Below are 20,383 nucleotides of genomic sequence, written 5' to 3'. Positions count from 1 at the left end.
CCCAACATAAGGCCGTATTACCTTTTAATGTTTAGGCTATGCAAAGTTTAAAGAAGATTTAAAATGTGATACATCAAGAGACTTGGTGGGTTGGGGTTCTCTGTCAAGAATGACCCTAGGAACCACTTACTAGGATTTTACAGGCAAGAATTACATTGCTTGGGTTATCTATTGCCAGATTCTGGTCTGAAAGTAAAGTATTTCACTGTACTGGGGAGGAATATGATGACTCACCAAAGTACCTAAAATAAATGGGTAATTTCTTAGGTGTGTACTGCATGTTCTGAAGGGTGGGGCAAAGGATATGGGGGATGCGAATGAAAAGACTCGGAAGATTAAGATTTATTTAATTATAAAGCATGTCCCATTGCATGAGGGAAACAGCATTCTGCAGGAAAGCACAGAATACTAATAAGGAAGGAGATGGAGGCTGTAAAATAAGTGAGGAAGAGAAGGTACCTTAAGGGTTAATAAATGCTGGTGAGGAGGATATGAAGAGATGAGTTTTTAAGGACTTGGGGATAGATATCAGATCTGAAACTAGACAGATCTTCTCAGAGAGTTCCACAAGCTCAGAACACAGCAGGAGGCTGCTTTAGTTTTCTTGGTTCAAGGATTTTATAGAAAGATACATATTTTTATCAATCCAGCAACAGTTAACTTTGCTGCCGAGGTACTATGAAAAACACAAATGAGTTGTTTTAATCAAAAATAAAAATCTACACAATAAAGGTTGAATAATATTCAAATCTCTAGCAGAAGCTTGCAGAGGTTAATGAAAAGATGTCTAATAGGGTCAGCTTTATTGACAATGGTGACCAAGCGATCTATAGTAAGTCATACAGATTTCATGGGGGAAGTGAGGATTTTGGTAAGCTTCGTGCAAGAGGTTGATAGCTTGAGGACTGCTTGTATTACCTTCCTAAATAACACATTTTATTCAGACAACAGGTAAAGCGGTTAATTAGGGGTCACCTTTTTCTTTCAATAAATATTTCAAAATAACATTTCAAAATTATGCATGTAAAAGATATACATTTGTGAGATGTATGTAAACATTTTCATTTAATTCAGAAACCACGCATTATCTTTTTATTTAATTTTATCTTAGGTATTTGTCAATCCTCTATCACGGACTGTTCATGAATATATATGGTTAAAGTACAACCTCGCTGTTTTACATAATTGTGTATAAGCTACTCATCTCAAAGATAATTGTCTGCAACGTAACATACCTGACAGTGGAAAACATATTCTGGAGTAGTTTTCTTATATTTCATATTCCATACAAGAGCGACACCATCAGGCTCATGAGGGGCATCCTCATTATTGTTATAAGATGCAACAAGCAGTTCAGGATACTGAAATCAAAAACAGGAAAGCAAAGAGGTTAGCTTCGATTTAGTGAAGGCTCAAAAATATAACAAAAAAATAATCATCCATGCACGTACAAACATGCAAAACCTTCATATCGTTTCCATCTGGTACCAACAATATAAAAATTCTTACTTAAAGAAAGAAGGAATGCAACTCCTGCTCCTGCCTCGCCAAACTCATGATTCCTACGCTCAGTTCTGCTAAGAGTCAAGGAGTTAAGAAAACCAACCCCTCCTGGCTCCCTCATCGGAAACATTTGAGCTAAAGACCTGACCACCAAAGGACCATGTAGTCAAAGTGACAGAGCTCCCTGCCTCGTTAGGGTGGACGCCCATCACTAGATTTCCCCACTCGGGACTGCTATGCCATATATGGCACGTCTTTGGCAAAGAAATCACACAATTGCTCAGATATTCAGAGACAAATCCCCTTGCACAAAGGGTCATTTTTTTATTGTTTCTCAGGAATTAACACCCATCAAACATGACAATTGCTGTGTAATGCTTTACTGCCTTCAATGAAACTACTGCATTGGCCTGGTGGCGATCTTGAAGTTTGCAGGCGATAACATCCGGGGTCTGTGTTTGATTAAAAATGAATTTTACAGACCTCTGGCCATTTTTACCTTCATACACCCATATACCAATCCCATATTCCAGCACTCCACAACCGTAATTTCTATATCCAAAAGATCTCCGTCAAAGAGCCCCAATGAGGGTCCCGTCAGGCATTGCAGTGCCGGCCTGACTAGGAGCAAAAGCCTGATGATGAAGCAGGTCACCAATTGGTGACTGAGGGCTCTTGTTCTAAAACAAGCAGATTCACAGGATCCATTGTTTACTCTATGAACCTGTACAGAACCCATTGTTTGGAACTGTGTACTTTTGGATTTTTGATAACTTCTGCTGACCTGGTTGATAGTACACCTTACTGAAGATGACTATTTTGGTGTGCCTGCCATCCACATGAAAGGGTTTATTCTTTAAAAAAAAAAAAAAAGCAGTATGAATGATACCAAAAATAATAAACGCAGATTCCTCTTGAGGATGCAGTCCTTATTCAAACATGTATATATGAAGCAACACACTTGGATTTGATGCAAAATAGCCTGTAGCCTACAATGTGCACCCATCGTCATAGGCACCATCATTACACAATAAATATCACTGCAGAATCACCTGTTTGTTGTCAAAATACAGTCATTAAAGTATTGAAAGACCTGTTTGGAAACCAGCATTACTAATATGATCCTACCCAACGAAAGTCCGAAAACAGACACACCAATGTATTTAAACCAAAACACACAAAGTTACTGCAGTATTTCTTTACTCTATGTCCGGTATTTATAAACTGTAAACGTTCCCTTCAGAAAGTGTATGAATTGTATATGGTGTGGGGAAGGGGTAAAATTAGACATAACGTCAGCATTTGTAATATGAGAGATGATCCATAGATCATTAACAGGAGTGGATACGGAAAAAGACATGGGGTGCACAGCACATTGTCACAGTCCGTGATAGAGTGCGTTTGCTAATTACTCAATTTAGTTTGTATTAGCAATTGCAAAGGTAGTGTCTTAAGGTGAACTTCTGAATGGAATGGTAAGCATGATACTGTGTATCCACAAAACAGTAGAGAAACCTCATTGAGTCCGATTGACCACCGATGTCGAAAAATATACTTAGTAACTACCTGACACAACAAAATAGCTTGTTCCGGAATATTACAGAAAAATTACAGTCACAATCAAAAAGTACTTGTAAATAAATTGAGAGCGGAAATAGCAGAAAGCCAAAGCACTGCACCTCCAAACAAGGATGATCAGTCTGTACAAAGCAAACAAGACAGATAGAATCCTGTACGTGGCTAAAAGAAGTGTAAACATTTTTCAGGAAGAAATATATAATTTCATTTTCAAATGTCATCCGGCATGTGGACCAGAAAAAGAAAATGCTGAAGCCAATCAAAACAGAAATCCCAACAAAATGATAACGATGAAAGCCCTAATTTCTAATTTAAAGCAGTCTAATTTGTGCCAGTAAGATGTACAATTTCTAGGGATATATGGACTCATGTGGTCTGCTGGATTTATGGCAGTAGAATAAGATGAAGTGGAAGAGGTGAGTGTGGAAACAGAGACAGATGAAAAACTCCATTATCAGTGTACCCGAAAACGGTAGGTCAATTGTTGTTGTTCTAAAGTTGGGGAGATGATTCTTGCATCTCCATTAGAACATCTCGTCTTTTAACTAAGACAAAAAAGAAATTACATCTACATCTGGTTTCAAATTCATTTTCTGGTAATCTAATATTTAACACAAAAGTACAACCACTGTCAGAGTGGCACTCAAAAGACTGATTTTTTAATTCTTTTTTTAGTTGAAATCCATGTTTCCCGCAAACAAATAATATTAACATCCTTAACCCCTTCGCTGCCAGGCCTATTCCCCCTCCTGTGTAAGGCCTTTTTTTGCCTATTTGGGGCAGTTCGCGCTTAGGCCCTCATAACGCTTTGTCCACATAAGCTAGCAAAGCCAAATTTGCGTCCTTTTTTTCCAACATCCTAGGGATTCTACAGGTACCCAGACTTTGTGGGTTCCCCTGAAGGAGGCCAAGAAATTAGCTAAAATACAGTGAAAATTTCGTTTTTTTTAAAAAAAAGTGGGGAAAAGTGGCTGCAGAAGAAGGCTTGTGGTTTTTCCCCTGAAAATGGCATCAACAAAGGGTTTGTGGTGCTAAACTCACCAGCTTCCCAGCTTTCAGGAACAGGCAGACTTGAATCAGAAAACCCAATTTTTCAACACAAATTTGGCATTTTACTGGGACATACCCCATTTTTAAAAAAATTTGTGCTTTCAGCCTCCTTCTAGTCAGTGACAGAAATGGGCATGAAACCAATGCTGGATCCCAGAAACCTAAACATTTCTGAAAAGGAGACAAAATTCTGAATTCAGCAAGGGGTCATTTGTGTAGATCCTACAAGGGTTTCCTACAGAAAATAACTGAAAAAGAAAAATATTGAAATTGAGGTGAAAAAAACATCACTTTTTCTCTACGTTTTACTCTGTAACTTTTTCCTGCAATGTCAGATTTTCGAAAGCAATATACCGTTATGTCTGCTGGACTCCTCTGGTTGCGGGGATATATAGGGCTTGTAGGTTCAATAAGAGCCCTAGGTACCCAGAGCCAATAAATGAGCTGAACCCTGCAGTGTGTTTTCATTCTATACCGGGTATACAGCAATTCATTGCTGAAATATAAAGAGTAAAAAATAGCTATCAAGAAAACCTTTGTATTTCCAAAAGGGCACAAGATAAGGTGTTGAGGAGCAGTGGTTATTTGCACATCTCTGAATTCTGGGGTGACCATACTAGCATGTGAATTACAGGGCATTTCTCAAATAGATGTCTTTTTTACACACTCTCCTATATTTGGAAGGTAAAAATGTAGAGAAAGACAAGGGGCAATAACACTTGTTTTGCTAATCTATGTTCCCCCAAGTCTCCCGATAAAAATGATACCTCACTTGTGTGGGTAGGCCTAGCGCCCGCAACAGGAAACGCCCCAAAACGCAACGTGGAGACATCCCATTTTTTTGAAAGAAAACAGAGGTTTTTTTTGCAAAGTGCCTACCTGTAGATTTTGGCCTTTAGCTCAGCCAGCACCTAGGGAAACCTACCGCACCTGTGCATTTTTGAAAACTAGAGACCTAGGGGAATCCAGGATGGGGTGACTTGTGGGGCTCTGACCAGGTTCTGTTACCCAGAATCCTTTGTAAACCTCAAAATTTGGCTAAAAAAAAACACATGTTCCTCACATTTCTGTGGCAGAAAGTTCTGGAATCTGAGAGGAGCTACAAATTTCCTTCCACCCAGCGTTCCCCCAAGTCTCCCGATAAAAATGATACCTCACTTGTGTGGGTAGGATTAGCGCCCGCGACAAGAAATGCCCCAAAGCACAACGTGGACACATCCCATTTTTTGACAGAAAACAGAGCTGTTTTTTGCAAAGTGCCTACCTGTAGATTTTGGCCTCTAGCTCAGCCTGCACCTAGGGAAACCTACCAAACCTGTGCATTTCTGAAAAATAGAGACCTAGGGGAATCCAAGATGGGGTGACTTGTGGGGCTCTGACCAGGTTTAGTTACCCAGAATCCTTTGCAAACCTCAAAATTTTGCTAAAAAAAACACATTTTCCTCACATTTTGGTGACAGAAAGTTCTGGAATCAGAGAGGAGCTACAAATTTCCTTCCACCCAGCGTTCCCCCAAGTCTCCCGATAAAAATGATACCTCACTTGTGTGGGTAGGCCTCGCGCCCGCGACAGGAAATGCCCCAAAACGCAACGTGGACACATCACATTTTTTGAAAGAAAACAGAGGTGTTTTTTGCAATGTGCCTACCTGTAGATTTTGGCCTCTAACTCAGCCGAGACCTAGGGAAACCTACCAAACCTGTGCATTTCTGAAAACTAGAGACCTAGGGGAATCCAAGATGGGGTGACTTGTGGGGCTCTGACCAGGTTTAGTTACCCAGAATCCTTTGCAAACCTCAAAATTTTGCTAAAAAAACACATTTTCCTCACATTTTGGTGACAGAAAGTTCTGGAATCAGAGAGGAGCTACAAATTTCCTTCCACCCAGCGTTCCCCCAAGTCTCCCGATAAAAATGATACCTCACTTGTGTGGGTAGGCCTAGCGCCCGCGACAGGAAATGCCCCAAAACGCAACGTGCACACATCACATTTTTTTAAAGAAAACAGAGGTGTTTTTTGCAAAGTGTCTACCTGTAGGTTTTGGCCTTTAGCTCAGCCGGCACCTAAGGAAACCTACCACACCTGTGCATTTCTGAAAACTAGAGACCTAGGGGAATCCAAGATGGGGTGACTTGTGGGGCTCTGACCAGGTTTTGTTACCCAGAATCCTTTGCACACCTCAAAACTTGGCTAAAAAAACAAATTTTCCTGAAATTTTGGTGACAGAAAGATCTGGAATCAGAGAGGAGCCACACATTTCCTTCCACCCAGCGTTCCCCCAAGTCTCCCGATAAAAATGATACCTCACTTGTGTGGGTAGGACTAGCGCCCACGAAAGGAAATGGCCCAAAACACAACGTGGACACATCAAATTTTTTCATAGAAAACAGTGCCTACCTGTGGATTTTGGCATGTAGCTCACCCGGCACCTGGGGAAACTTAGCAAACCAGCGCATTTTTGAAAACTAGAAACCCAGGGGAATCCAAGATGGGGTGACTTGCAGGGCTCTGACCAGGTTATGTTACCCAGAATCCTTTGCAAACATCAAAATTTGGCCCAAAAAACACTTTTTCCTCTCATTTCGGTGACAGAAAGTTCTGGAATCTGAGAGGAGCCACAAATGTCCTTCCACCCAGCGTTCCCCTAAGTCTCTCTATAAAAATGGTACCTCACTTCTGTGGGTAGACCTAGCGCCCACGAAAGGAAATGGGCCAAAACACAACGTGGACACAACATATTTTTTCACAGAAAACAGAGGTGTTTTTTGCAAAGTGCCTACCTGTGGATTTTGGCCTCTAGCTCAGCCGGCCCCGGTGAGGGAGGGGCAGAAATGGCCTAAAATAAATTTGACCCCCCCACCTCCTCAAACCCCCCCTGCCCGGAAGCGACCCTTGCCTACAGGGTCGCTCCCCCTGCGTGACATTGGCGCCAAAAAACAAATCCCCGGTGCCTAGTGGTTTCTGCTGCCTTGGGGGCAGATTGACCTAAAATCTGCCAATCTGCCCCCAAGGGGGGCAGAAATGGTCTAAATACAATTTGCCCCCCAGGGGAGCGGCCCTTGCCTAATGGGTCGCTCCCCATGTCTAAAAAACAAAAAAAACACACAAAATTTGTTTTGCTCTGGCGTCTAGAGGTTTCTGCCCCCAGCGGGGCAGAAATGGCCTAAAATAAATTTACCCCCCCAACCCCCACCCCCCAGGAGCTACCCTTGCCTACGGGGCCGCTCCCCCTGTGTGACATTGGCGCCAAAAAACAAATCCCCGGTGCCTAGTGGTTTCTGCTCCCTTGGGGGCAGATTGACCTAAAATCTGCCAATCTGCCCCCAAGGGGGGCAGAAATGGTCTAAATACAATTTGCCCCCCCAGGGGAGCGGCCCTTGCCTAATGGGTCGCTCCCCATCTCTAAAAAACAAAAAAAAGCACACAATTTTTTTTTGCTCTGGCGCCTAGAGGTTTCTGCCCTCAGGGGGGCAGAAATGGCCTAAAATAAATTTGCCCCCCCAACCCCCACCCCCCCAGGAGCTACCCTTGCCTACGGGGTCACTCCCCCTGTGTGACATTGGCGCCAAAAAACAAATCCCCGGTGCCTAGTGGTTTCTGCCCCCTTGGGGGCAGATTGACCTAAAATCGGCCAATCTGCCCCCAAGGGGGGGGCAGAAATGGTCTAAATACAATTTCCCCCCAGGGGAGCGACCCTTTCTAATGGGTCGCTCCCCATCTCTAAAAAAACAAACAAACAAACAAAAAAACACAAAAAAAAATTTTGCCCTGGCGCCTAGAGGTTTCTGCCCACCCCGGGGGCAGATCGGCCTATTATGGCCTAAAATAATTCCCCCCCTAGGGAGCGACCCTTGCCTAAGGGGTCGCTTCCCTTGTGTGAAATTCACGTAAAGAAAAAAACCTCCCTGGTGTCTAGTGGTTTCTGCCCCCCTTGGGGGCAGATTGGCCTCATCAAAATAGGCCAAATGGCCTAAATATAATTTGCCCCCTAGGGGTCGCTCCCCACCTAAAAAAAAACAATAAAAAAAAAAAAAAAAAAAAAAAAATGATCCCTGGTGCCTAGCGGTTTCTGACCCCCAACCCCCCACCCCCCCCGGGGTGCAGAAAAGGCCTTCCCAAAAAAATGCCCTCCCTGGGAGCGACCCTTGCCCAAGGGGTCGCTCCCTTATGACTATTTAAAAACTAAAAAATCCCTGGTGTCTAGTGGGGTTTCAAAGGCCGGATTGCAAGCAATCCGGCTTTTGAAACCCTGGGAGAGACTTCAAAGGGAAGGAAATACATTTCCTTCTCTTTGAAGCCTCTCCGGGGCTCCCCCACGTGATTGAAAGAGAAATGCTGAGCATTTCTCTTTCAATCGCGCTGGAAGCAGAGCTTCCAGCGCGATGGGGGAGACCCTGTGACTAATCAGCGTGCGCTCACGCGCTGACGTCACAGGGGGGGTGGGGGGGTCGTGGGTGGAAGGGGAAGGGCTTCCTCTTCCATCCCCGCCTTGGGGGGGTGCACAGGGGGGGGCGCGCTAGCGCTCCCCCAAGTTCCCGTGCCTTGGACGAGGTGACCTCGTCCAAGACACACAGGAACTGTAGCCTTGGACGAGGTCACCTCGCCCCAGGCACAGAAGCGGTTAATAACAGTCAGTCCAGATTCGGCAATTTTGAGTGAATTCCCATAATGTTCCATGACAGAGGTGCAAGTTCCTGCTTTACGGTAGGGTATAGGTAGGATATATTAATGATTTGCATTAATATATCCCTAGTGTCTCCCAGCCTCAACCCAGAATTATCCTCATGGACCACTTCGTCAGCTGGGTGCATTAACTCCTCCTCTTGAACTTCAGAAATAGTCTTGCGTTCTTGAGCCCCTAGATCTTCAATAGGGCGGAGTCTATCCAAATCACCCACAGAAGACAACACATTAAAACTGTTTTGAACTTCCAAATTGATTGTTGACTTGTCATGGGAAAAATGTGACAGGATTGGGACAGTACGAAAAGATAAATTAGCCATTTGCCTATAAAAATAACCCAAGGGCAAAGCCTGGATTGAACCTGGAACTCGTTTCCAGTTGTATAAGAAAGTTAACAGCAATTTGATAATGCTTGGGGATTTAAAATTGATTATTACAGTCTCCTGGACTGTAAACTGTAAACTTTGCACTTGTATAGCGCACTACTCACCCGTTAGGGTCTCAAGGCGCTGTACGCATACCGCTATGGAACCCCTCCTGGCTTTTCCCTGTGAGGTGCCCACTCCTGGGCACCCCTAGGGTGAAGCCAGGCATCCAAGCGCTGTTGGGGCCATTGTGGAGATTAAGCAAGCTATTGCCCAGAGTTACAGAGTGGGACTCATTAATTAGATTAGGCACTGAGGCGAGAATTATCTGGTCCAAGGGAATTGAGCCCAAGACCTGCCGAAGCCGGACTTGAACCCTGGTCTTGAGCCAGATCTCTGCTTCAGGGTCTGCCGCTCTAACCAATATGCCACACTTCTCCTGGAGCTACCTTCTTGCCAATACCAATCCAGGGGTTCATTTTACCAAAAGCACTTCTGTTGTATGATCAGCCAACAAGCCGATATGTAACTTTAGCCAATGGACTGTCTCTTTTTTTTTTAAAGCACAGTAGTTCTCCTTCACGGTTGGCAATAATATTGGTACATCTTTTACAACTACTATGTATGGGGTGCACTCTGAAGGTAGTTCAGGATAGGCATTTTTCCTATTCAAAGGAGCTCCCAGATCGCCACACTTAAATGGGGGTTTCATCAATATACGTCCCAATCTCATCCTCTCTGCAAATATTTCGATTCCAGGCCAGACTTAGCTGGCATGTCCTCTCAAGTCAAAGCAGTGATATCCTCAGTCTGAACAGGATAATAACATTGACATCCATAAGATTTGTAAAATCAATGGGCGGTTGCCTTAGGTTCATCAAGTTTAAATTTGAGCTCATTTAAGCAACTAACCACCTCTGAACAAAATTCAGAGTGTCCCGAAGGCCTGCAATGTTTTTAAAGCCTCACACAACAGTAGCCCCTCCTCCTCAGGGCTGTGGACAATGGCAGGCTTATAGATGTAGTCTGCTGGACGGACCCTTGATGTTCAAATTGCCCATGTCGCAGGAGGACCACAATGGTGCTAAAGCCTCGCACAACAGGAGCCCCTTCTTATCAGGGTTGTTGCTAAGGCGGGCTGGCAGATGTAATCTGCTGGACGGACCCTCGAGGTTTAAAGTGTCCGAATTCCTCTTTATATCTCCATCACACTCTTATCCCCTTCACGCACCTTTTCTTATCCCTGTCCAGTTCCACTCTAGCTCTTCATTTGCCCTGGTCTCCACTTTTTTTTTTCTTTTTCTTTTTTTCTTCTTTCTTTGCTCCTCCTTACATTCGCCACTTTTCTTTCTCTATTTATGCATTGTTCCACTTGCCCCTCATTGACTCCTCTCTTCAATCTACATCCTACCCTTCTCTCTCCCACAAATCTCACCGTTCTTTCTCATTCCATTCTTACTCTATTACATCTATAGTTTGACTACACTTATCTCTAACTCATCTTGTTCCTCTCCTTGTCTCCGACCTCCTGGTTTGTCACCTCTTGGTCTAACTATCCCATTTCGGTGGTTTTATCATCTTTTCCTTCCTTCTCTCTTTCCCTCCCATTTTCCTCTCCTATGTTTCACTCCTCTTTCTTTCTTTTCCTCTCCATGTCCTGAATATTCACTTCTTCCTCTTTCTGTGTCACTTCCATAACTCATCATCTCTATACATACCCCCTTTTCTCTCTACACTCAAATTTCCCCTCGGCCTCACACTCCCAAATTGTATTTCCCCTCCATCTTTCTAATATTGTTGTCCTTCTTACTTTTCCCCTTTTGTATGCAGTACCTTTTCTTTCGTTCCAATCCCCATTCTTATTTTTCTCCTTTTTTAACTCTCCCATCTTTCTTTACAATCGGTCTTTCCTATCTCCTTGTTCATTTTCTAACATTGTTTTGTCGCTTCCTTTATTCTCTCTACTTCATATCCCAGCTTCACCCCTCTATTCCTTCCCTCCTTAATATCTTACCTCCATGGCTACCCTCCTCCTCCCAACCTCATTGTATCCAACTCAATTTCATTTCACCCTTCTGTTTTTCATTTCTCCTACTTTTTGCCTCATTCATAACCTTTCAAACAGTCTCCCTTCTGTTTTTTTCATTTCTGCTGCCTTTTTGCTTCATCCATCACCTTCCACACTGTCTCATTGTCCTCTTTCATCCCTCATGACTAGCTCCTGCACAATCCCACTGGATGAATATTTTCCCTCTGCTCCAACATACATAGTCTCTGTTCTGAGTTTTACCAGTGCCTGCCTGGGACCGGTTTTACTCTCCGTGGTAATGAGACTTCCTCAACACCTCCCAGAGAAAGAGAACACACAGAGCTAAACCCAGGGAGACATTTCAAAATAATTCTCATCAAAATCAGACCGAATCAAGGCTGGGTTGCTTGTGTTCTGGTTCAGGGAGGACCTGGCCTTGCAGTTCGGCTGAACTGCAAGTATTGGAGTGAGCTCAAGACTGATTTGCATATGGCTGGGTCCAAATTGAGTTGACATGATGGGCAAAAGAACAATGATTTTTAATACTACCCAAGTGATTGTCATTGGTTAGACCTAATACAAGCATTCCTCCTATCACTTTTTGTGAGTTTGATGTAATACACTAAATGGGCAAGGGAATGCCCAGACATGCGTCTCTTGCTCACTGTGCCACTGGAACGAAGCTATAAGCGACTGAAGAACCCCAATCAAAGGGAAACTGGTTTAGGGTTGCTTGTGTTCCAGTTCATGGAGGACCTGGCAGTTCATACTGGACTGTTCTGGTTCCACTAGGGGCAGGTTTAAGAATGATTTGCATGTGGCCATGTTCAAACTGAGGTGGCACGGTGGGAAAAATAACAATGTGTTGAAATTCTACCCCACATGACTGCCAGCGGTTAGACTTATTGCAAGCATTCATCCCATCACCTTTTGTGTCTGAGATGTTAAATAAACTGCAGCCAGTGGAGAGAAGACTGTGCCTCTCTCGAGTCTGGACCGTGGTGCCTTTGCACTGGCCGCAGTAAAATTATTCATGCTCCTGACTAAAATCACATGGTAACATCACAGGTGGCACTCGCTACCTTCTCGCCATCTCCTCTGCCCCACTTGTCTAACCTTCTCTAGAATCCTCATCAGTTAATGGGTAGGTGGCCTTGGCCAGCCACCACCACCCTTGCTACAATTAAGAAGCCTGCATCCACACATCACCACTTGTGATGCTAATAGAACAGGAACAATTATGTGGTTGTTTGGTCCTCTTGTATTTATATAGTGCTTAATACTCTGGCAAAGTGGTTATGTACTATGATTTGCCTTGTGATTCCAGGTGTCCGTTTGGAATGCATAGCTGATAGGGATGTTGGGTGTAGTGCAGCCTACATGGGAGACATTGGGTGAGGGGCATGAAGTTCAAAGACATGATTCAAACATGCTTCCATGAACACTGCTGCAGATAAATAAGAGGTGCCGCAGTGAGTGAAAATTGGCCTTCCAGTTGGATAAAGACATTAACTGCAGCTAAGTGAATTGGCACAGGTACATGTTTAGTCAGCCACAACATTTTAGGTGTTTGGTGCTCAATCATAAAATTTACAATCAAGAACCATAACTAAATGATAGCTGTTGGAGTAAGTTTAGACCTTCTTTACAAACCAGAAAGTGTCTACAGAACTTTGGCATTTTCAATTCCAGGCCCAAACCATTTTTCTCAAATGCTTCAGGGGCCCTTTTGCTTTAGCATCTTCATTGCCCTCTGATTTTCCACAGTACAGCAACATTTGCTCTGCATTGGTCATTTGGTGACTGCATTAACTTGTAGTACGAACACAAATGATCCTCATAATATTGACAAGTTCCTGTTTAGAGATTCTGATCCAGATTTATTAACATTTTGCCCTGAGTTCACATCACAAAATTGGCACACACCCAGCACACAGGGTTGTAGTGGGATTTACGTTCCAACACAAATCATGATTTGAGTGGTAAATTTGCCCACAAGTAACAGAAAGTAGCACTATGCCTTACATTGCACTACTTTGCATCAAGAAGGTGTACCTTGGGTGGTACCTGGGCGTTCCCATGTCCCCACCCATTGGTTTTGAGGCAACTTCCTATCTAATAACATTTATAGACAGGGATTTGAGCTAAAACATTATGTCTCCGTAAGAGAGGTGTAATTGTGGAGCAACGTTTAAAAGTCTCCATATTTTTCAAACTTTGCAAGTGTGTTGCACTGTACAGCACGCATACAGTGGGAAACATCTTAAAGGGATATTTTTTACTGAAAGGATGCCCTTTCAGTACAAAACCTTTACTTTACAGAACGCTCACACCCTGTACTAAGGACAGGGCCACTGGAATTATACGATTTTTGTGGTTGTGGCCTTTTCTGTATAACTGTGGATTTGCCACATGTGCCAAATAATCCATCATCTGCTGTATAATCTGAGGATTTTACCCAAAAAAGATGGCTTCTAGCTTGAATGGATCAAAAGTTACTAAAACCAGAACTACCCGTATTGCTATGAAGTGGAAGGGCCTTCACCAAGGTTGACTGGTCACCTTTCTGTTGTGAATTGATGTATTTGTGTGGTAAATTGGTACTAATGAGGTGAGACATTTTCCCAGACAGTGTTAGCATGTGTGAAAATGACAACATAATAAAGTAATACTATCACAAAATGCACCGCATTACGCTGCATAATTTAGCTCTTTCCTGCTGCATAATTACAATGGCCCTGTCTATGGTAAAAGGGAGAGGGGGGTGAGCCAACAATTGAACAGGGAAAGCTGAGTGAGGTCGGCTCTGGCTCTTGAGAGCTTGTACAAGAGCTGAGCCTTAAAAATATGTGACATGTCAATCATGCAACACAGCTCATGTTAGAATATGGTAAGATACCTTCAAAATTCAAAACATTTTAATGCAAAAGCACCTCACCTTGATACATCAAATTATGTTCAAAGTATTTATTAAAAGTGAGAGTTTTTAAAATGTTCCTGTCCCCCCTCTGATGACAATCCTATTAGTGAACTAAAAGGCAAGGCAGAGGTCAGGGATTATGTGTACCCTATATGTGGGCTAGGTTATAATTATAACTAGAGCAACTTTAAGGGCTCATAAATGAAGCACAAGAGTGCACAGCCTGAACTCACTTATTTGAAGGTGAATTCACATGTGATTATGAACAGAAAAGGAGGATCAGTTATAAAGTATTTTCCCATTCTATAAGGTGAAAGTTTCATTTTTTGCAGTTTCATTTAGCAAACTCGTTCCTGGAAAGTACTGCTTTACCTGGGCAGAGACAGAAATAGGTCACCCCAATTCCAAAGTCAGCAGCAGTGGTCGTAATGCCACATCCACACCCCTCTCATTGCTGTGTGAAACACAATTTCACGTGTTTTGTTTGACACTGCCTTCTATGCGCCTCTTGAAACACGCTGCTCTTAAGTCAAAGAAGCAGTCTGTCCTTTGATTGATTTACCAGGCCTCCTTGTGCACCCCTTGCCACAAACATTGAAGTTTTCCCTTTTTTTATGTATTTTGGCCCTGTCGAGCATGCGCTCAAGAGTGTGTCTGGATACTGTAAGAGCAAAGCTGCGCACGCGTGCAGCCTGCAGGGAACATAGGACATGGCCAGGGCAAGAAGCCACCAAGACATGTCTCTCTTGAGCTCGAGTCCGGTACTGCCGTGAGCTCATTTGTTCGTACGGGGCTCCACAGCAGGAAAGCCATGACCCCAATACTGCCTTTGTAAATGTTGTGGAAATGAGATGTAGCTGTCCAGAGGACCTGAAAACTGAATTGAGGGTGCAAACTTGGAGCAGACCAGGCCAAGCACTCCTGCACAAGATGACCGCCAGCACCACATCTGCGCAGTGACGGGCAGAAAAGCAGAGTACAAACTCCAATGGTTCACTGCTCCTGACCAAGGGGCACGTAACCAAAGCTACTGTGAAGGGAGAACGAAAAGATATAACTGACTGGCCTCATCACCTTCCCACCCCCCAACCCCAAGGAGGTACGTGCGGTGTGAGGTGGTCTCAAGGGATGGTGAGAGCCACAGGATGGCAACACGAGACAAAGCCAGCACCACTTATCATGCCTGACCAAAATGGGTATATTATAAGGGGGTTCCGGGGAAGTCTAAGAGCCAGATCAATAAGCGGCTCTGTGTCCACCGCAACCAGGCATGAGAAAAGGAACACTGCCCCAGTCCTTTGCGCATTTGATAAGAATGATGTCCGTGTCAATGCTCACTAGTAGAGAGGGCCAGAGGTGGACCCTTTGGGGCTCTTACGATCATGTTTGCTTGGCTTGTTGGTCCCCAACTGGACGGTGGCCACTACCAAACCGCGGTGACGAACCCAAGGAAGTCTTCAATTCAGTATACAGCAGGAGCATAGAGGCCTGCTTGTATTGCAATCATACCCATAGTGTCAAAGGTGAAAGCACCCAAACTCGCCACTAACTGAGAAACACTACACGCAACGAGAAGCCAAACCGGCTTTACTCTAGGCCTCAACCCCATCCAACCCCATGCTCAGATGATTGATGCTTACCCCACGTTGCAGGCCTCGGCCATGACAGTAGATATCCAGGTCCTCAAACAATAACTCAGAAAAGAGATCTCTGCATTTAAACAAACATCAGTAAATCGATCTTAGACCTGGATTACCACATTCAACGATCCAAAACATGGCTAGACCAAGGCTAGAAAATGATCTTGCCACCAACTCCTATGAGCAAAAAATGAATGTCACGCATGCCTCCCTTCCTCAAACACGTCAATGGGATCCAACAGATAAGACGGATGACATTGAAAATTGATCCCAGAGAAATAATATGTGGGTCATCCCGTCCAAAATGACCAACAAACACCTCAGGACCTACACGGAGACCATATAATTGGACCACAAGCATTGACTCTTCTCTGTCTTCCAACAGCAATGAAAGCTGGCCCCAGATGTACTCACCAGAGTTCAATTCTTCAAACAAAAAGGAAGTCATCATGGCTGCAGCTCGCAAGCAAGAACAAATGCCACTCAAACGTGACACATTATCCATCTTTCAAGATGCCACCTCCCATACTCCTGCATGCTGTAGGGACTTCAAAGATGTCACAGCACACTTACAGCAAGAGAGCATCCCATACTGCTGACGGTTAACCTTGAACTTGCACTTTACTTACAAAGGCACACTGCATGCAGTGAAAGAAGTGCAAAACAAACAAAGGAATGCTGGACCTCACAGATTATCCTGGTCACCAGTTGGCATCTGAGTTGCCCAGGCCCGAGGACGTCTAGGGACCTTAGTATACCCCTAATTTGAATAAAACCTGCAAAGAGCCAGTCGTTTGAAATAATTACAGGACATAGAAGAGTCGCCTGCCTCCTCAGATGAAGACTGACCGAGGGGCATGGCGGAGCTCCTTCTCTACACGACACCAGTGTATCTGAGAGACCGTTTCGTGAAAATACCACTCCCATGCTGACAACAGGTGCCTAGGAACTGAATACTGTTTGTTTCAATTGCATCCATATGTGGAACTGGCTCTCCAGATTCCCATCTTTCCCCAGTTGGGGATCAGCACATTGGCTAACAGTGGGACCACTGAACTTATCTCTAGATTTAGTCCTACACTGCTCCTGATAATTAATTCATTTTAGTTAGCCGGTACCCTGGCAAACTCTCTTTATTCTTCGTTTGTTTTGTGTCAAATTTCTCATTAATATTATTGGTATGTCATAGTTTGGGTACATTAATTTTTCTCCACATGGTTTTCCTTTTCATTACACAGATTGGCTCTTGAACCACTGAGCCAAATCTGGTGAGGGTCCACTGAACCAATCCCTTGCCCACATTCTTCCCGAGTCAACCTGGCCCAGTCTCACCTTTGGAGGGGAGTGGAACGCCACCCAGCCTAGCTTAGCCTTTGGTACATGAGGGGAAGGCAAGGGATGGCACACCATCTGAGTGAGGCAAGCCCTAGCTGACAATACTCTCATTGAATATGCAAGGTCTCAATTCCCTCATCAAAAGGCACATATTGTTATAGTGGCTATGGGTGAAAGAGGTCGATATTGCAATGTTACAATAGAAAGCTTGAGGTTCTTTTGGATCCCATTTCTATTTCACGTCACACACACACAACCAAAATAAGAGGGGTGGTGATTATTACCCTTTGATCTAGTCTTCAAAAGCCAAGGCAAGAGGGGCAGATACATTGGGTTGCAGAGAAAGTTAGGGACTTTAACTGTCACACTTCTTTCCCTCTATGCACCAAACAGAAGGAACAATTTTACACCGGTTTTATGCCCACATTGGCACATTTCACCAAGGGACATATGATTTCAGGCGAGGATTTCAATGCCATCCTACACCCAACAGAAGACTCTTCTCCACTAAAATACACTGTCCCACTCCTCCTGCTTCCCTACTCCTGGGTATAGTAGATCCCGATCTGGTGCCTAAAGTTGTCCCTATTAGCTGAAGGGGAAAAAACATCAAGCCCAAACACAAATAGAGACCTGGGATGAATGATATCGGATGTGACTTTTGGGGGAATGTGGTAGACAGCCACAAAGACATCAATCTACGTCCATTACAAAGAAAATGCCAACAGCTATTAACCCAGTGGTACCTATCCTGCCCAATGCCCGTCCACCCAGCCCCTATATGCTATGCACTTTTTTCCATCTGTGGTGGAAATGCCGGTAGGATCAGCCATAGAGTTCACACGGACTGGAAGTACATCTTATCACATATTAAGCACATAGCAAGCATTACATTGCCTATATAACCGCTGGTTGTACTCCTTGGGGATTCTGGGGGAATCAGTGTGTTCCCAACTCTCTACCCCACTGGAAAAACTCAAACTCCACTTACTAGTTGCAGTCAGGACGATCCTTGTTCAGGTCTGGAAGAAACCAATTACCCCCACTACATCTATGGTGGGGCAAAGTTTGAAACAGATTTGTCATGGAGAACCTCTCTGCAATTATTCATTACAGAATGCACAAATTTGACTGCATATGGACAGTGCTTAAAACATATATGAAATGTGGCCGAACAGGGTATTTTCACTCCATCACTGCCCCATAATTGGTATGCTCAGCTGGCTTTACTACCTTGTTGTCATTCATGACTCATCTCAGACTCTGGCTGTCCTGCCTTGCCAAAGGGGCTACTGCCTCACACCTGCAATTGTTGCATATATCACCTGAAGTTGCTTATTACGTATATTGGCTTACTGTTTGATGAATCAGATTAATCTTGCTGTAAATGAATGTATGACCTATTTTCACATACAGAACCAAAATCATAAATACATTGTTTAAAGAAAATGAATCTTTTTTTCATGAATTTTATCTAAACTTAGCCTGGCCAATTACCGAATGTCCAATAATGTTTCTTTCTTTAGGTTAATGATGCCTCTTCCTAGCACAACATATCTCATGACTGCCTCTTCAGTGATTAAATCGTCATTCAGGATGTAGCAGATGTTCTTGCAGTTGCTTGTGCTGTATGATCCTTGCCATCGCTAGGATGAGCATGGTGACAAGTCACAGGTACCTACAACCTCTCGCCTTTTGAAGGGAAAGTCTACAGTCTCCTGGGGGACAAATACCAAGGCATCTCTCATCTATAATAGATGGTTCTTGCGAAAACGGATTTCTACCTTTGGACGAAACAATGACCAACTGGATGCAAATCGTCAAGACAGAGGACAAAGGATCAGGCATTGTGTTGTCCTAGACACCAAGATTTCATGGCATAATTAAGTCCAAACAGATTATATTACAGAAAAACCCCGTACACACGAAGAGAGCCAAAAATGATTTACTTAATGAGTTAGAAAATAGGTGGTATAGGTTTCAGTCATGAACATGAAGCAGAAACAAGCACTAGAAAGCCAAATGATATGTGTTGGCTGCCTGCAATTTGGCGTTATCACTACATGTTTTTTAATTGTTTTTCTAAAATGTTCTCTTTGGGGAAGCTGCTTGCCCTCACCAATATGAAAAATATGTTTTAAAGAGCACACATTGGTAAAATAGACCATGACACCGAAAGAAACAATCTTTTGTGCAGATGTGTTTCCTGAAAAAAAGCAGAAAACCATCAGTCACTGTGAACTTAGCCAAAGGCTGAAGTGGGATGGCTCACTGACAAGCTGTAGTGGGTGGAAGAAAAATGTAAATGGCACATTAACAGACCAATGGAGAAGGTAGGCCATGGATGAAGTGGGCCGCCTGAAAGCCCCTAGAAGTATATTATACAAATGCTTGTTTTGCAATCAAAAGGTATGGCTTATGCCTGACCTAAAACAAGAACAGAGTCGGGGGTACTTTAAGAAGTAGTAAAGAGGTGGGGCTCAGGAACTGCATGGCTGCATCGGGTCTATCGAAAAAAAAAATTCAAACATTTAAAACTACAGCAGAGCTTTCATTCGGGCAACATTTTTGTTGGATTTGGAAGGGAACAAAGAAAACATATGAATATGAATGGTTGTGCACGAAAAACCGGTGGGGGTATATTTGCAGCAGTTTAATCAAAGAACAAGGATACTGAACAGGAGAAACGGAGAACACCATAAACTCAGGTAGAATTATAGGCAAAGGTTCCACATTCAATTATTTTGGTTCTTGCAAAAATTCAGTGATGGGTCCCGGTGCAAGGAAACCGTGTTCTACAGAGTAAACTATGTAAGGTCACCCTCAGGCTCGTGGACATCATGGTAAAATCACTGGCGAGTTCAAAACGTACCATAAACTTTAAAACATGTTCAGAAATATATTTGCAAAACTTGGCAGGTGTGCCAATCAAGCCTGCCCATTACGACTCCACAGCTTGCATGCAAATGCATTATGTTCAGAGAAAAGCGATTCTGTGCCTTTGTAAAGATATTGAAATGCCAAGCTCATATGAAAGCAGCTCATGCGTTGTACCCAATTGTGCTGCCTAATTGGCTTGCTCCCTGTCGCGTGAACTTCCTGTGAGGACTCTCGTTGCAGGTGAAACAGTGGCCCGTAGAATTTAAAATTATGAATAGCTAATGGAATTCTTTTTACCTGTGACGACCAATCTAGGCAACTAACGACACGATGTTTCGACCACCGTTCATCAAAAAACTGTCTGTTGAGAGACAGTCTTGCTCCTGCTTGAATCTCTCTA

At 43.6% G+C, this 20,383-nt stretch overlaps 1 protein-coding gene across 4 annotated transcripts in view; it reads right to left on the bottom strand.

Moving 5' to 3' along the window:
- DYNC1I2 (dynein cytoplasmic 1 intermediate chain 2) overlaps positions 1–20,383 on the bottom strand; it is a 384,780-nt gene that overhangs the window by 78,877 nt on the left and 285,520 nt on the right. For all 4 annotated transcript variants that reach the window (XM_069225329.1, XM_069225327.1, XM_069225328.1 and 1 more), the window contains 2 exons: positions 20,281–20,380; positions 1,236–1,361 (listed from right to left, as the gene is read on the bottom strand). In XM_069225329.1, the coding sequence (XP_069081430.1) occupies positions 1,236–1,361; positions 20,281–20,380 (226 nt within the window). The remainder of the gene's footprint in view (positions 1–1,235; positions 1,362–20,280; positions 20,381–20,383) is intronic.

This window comes from Pleurodeles waltl, chromosome 3_1 (genome assembly GCF_031143425.1).
Source record: "Pleurodeles waltl isolate 20211129_DDA chromosome 3_1, aPleWal1.hap1.20221129, whole genome shotgun sequence".
Classification (NCBI taxonomy): domain Eukaryota; kingdom Metazoa; phylum Chordata; class Amphibia; order Caudata; family Salamandridae; genus Pleurodeles; species Pleurodeles waltl.
Note: the sequence above shows the minus strand (reverse complement) of the source record. Positions and strands in the feature narration are given on the sequence as shown.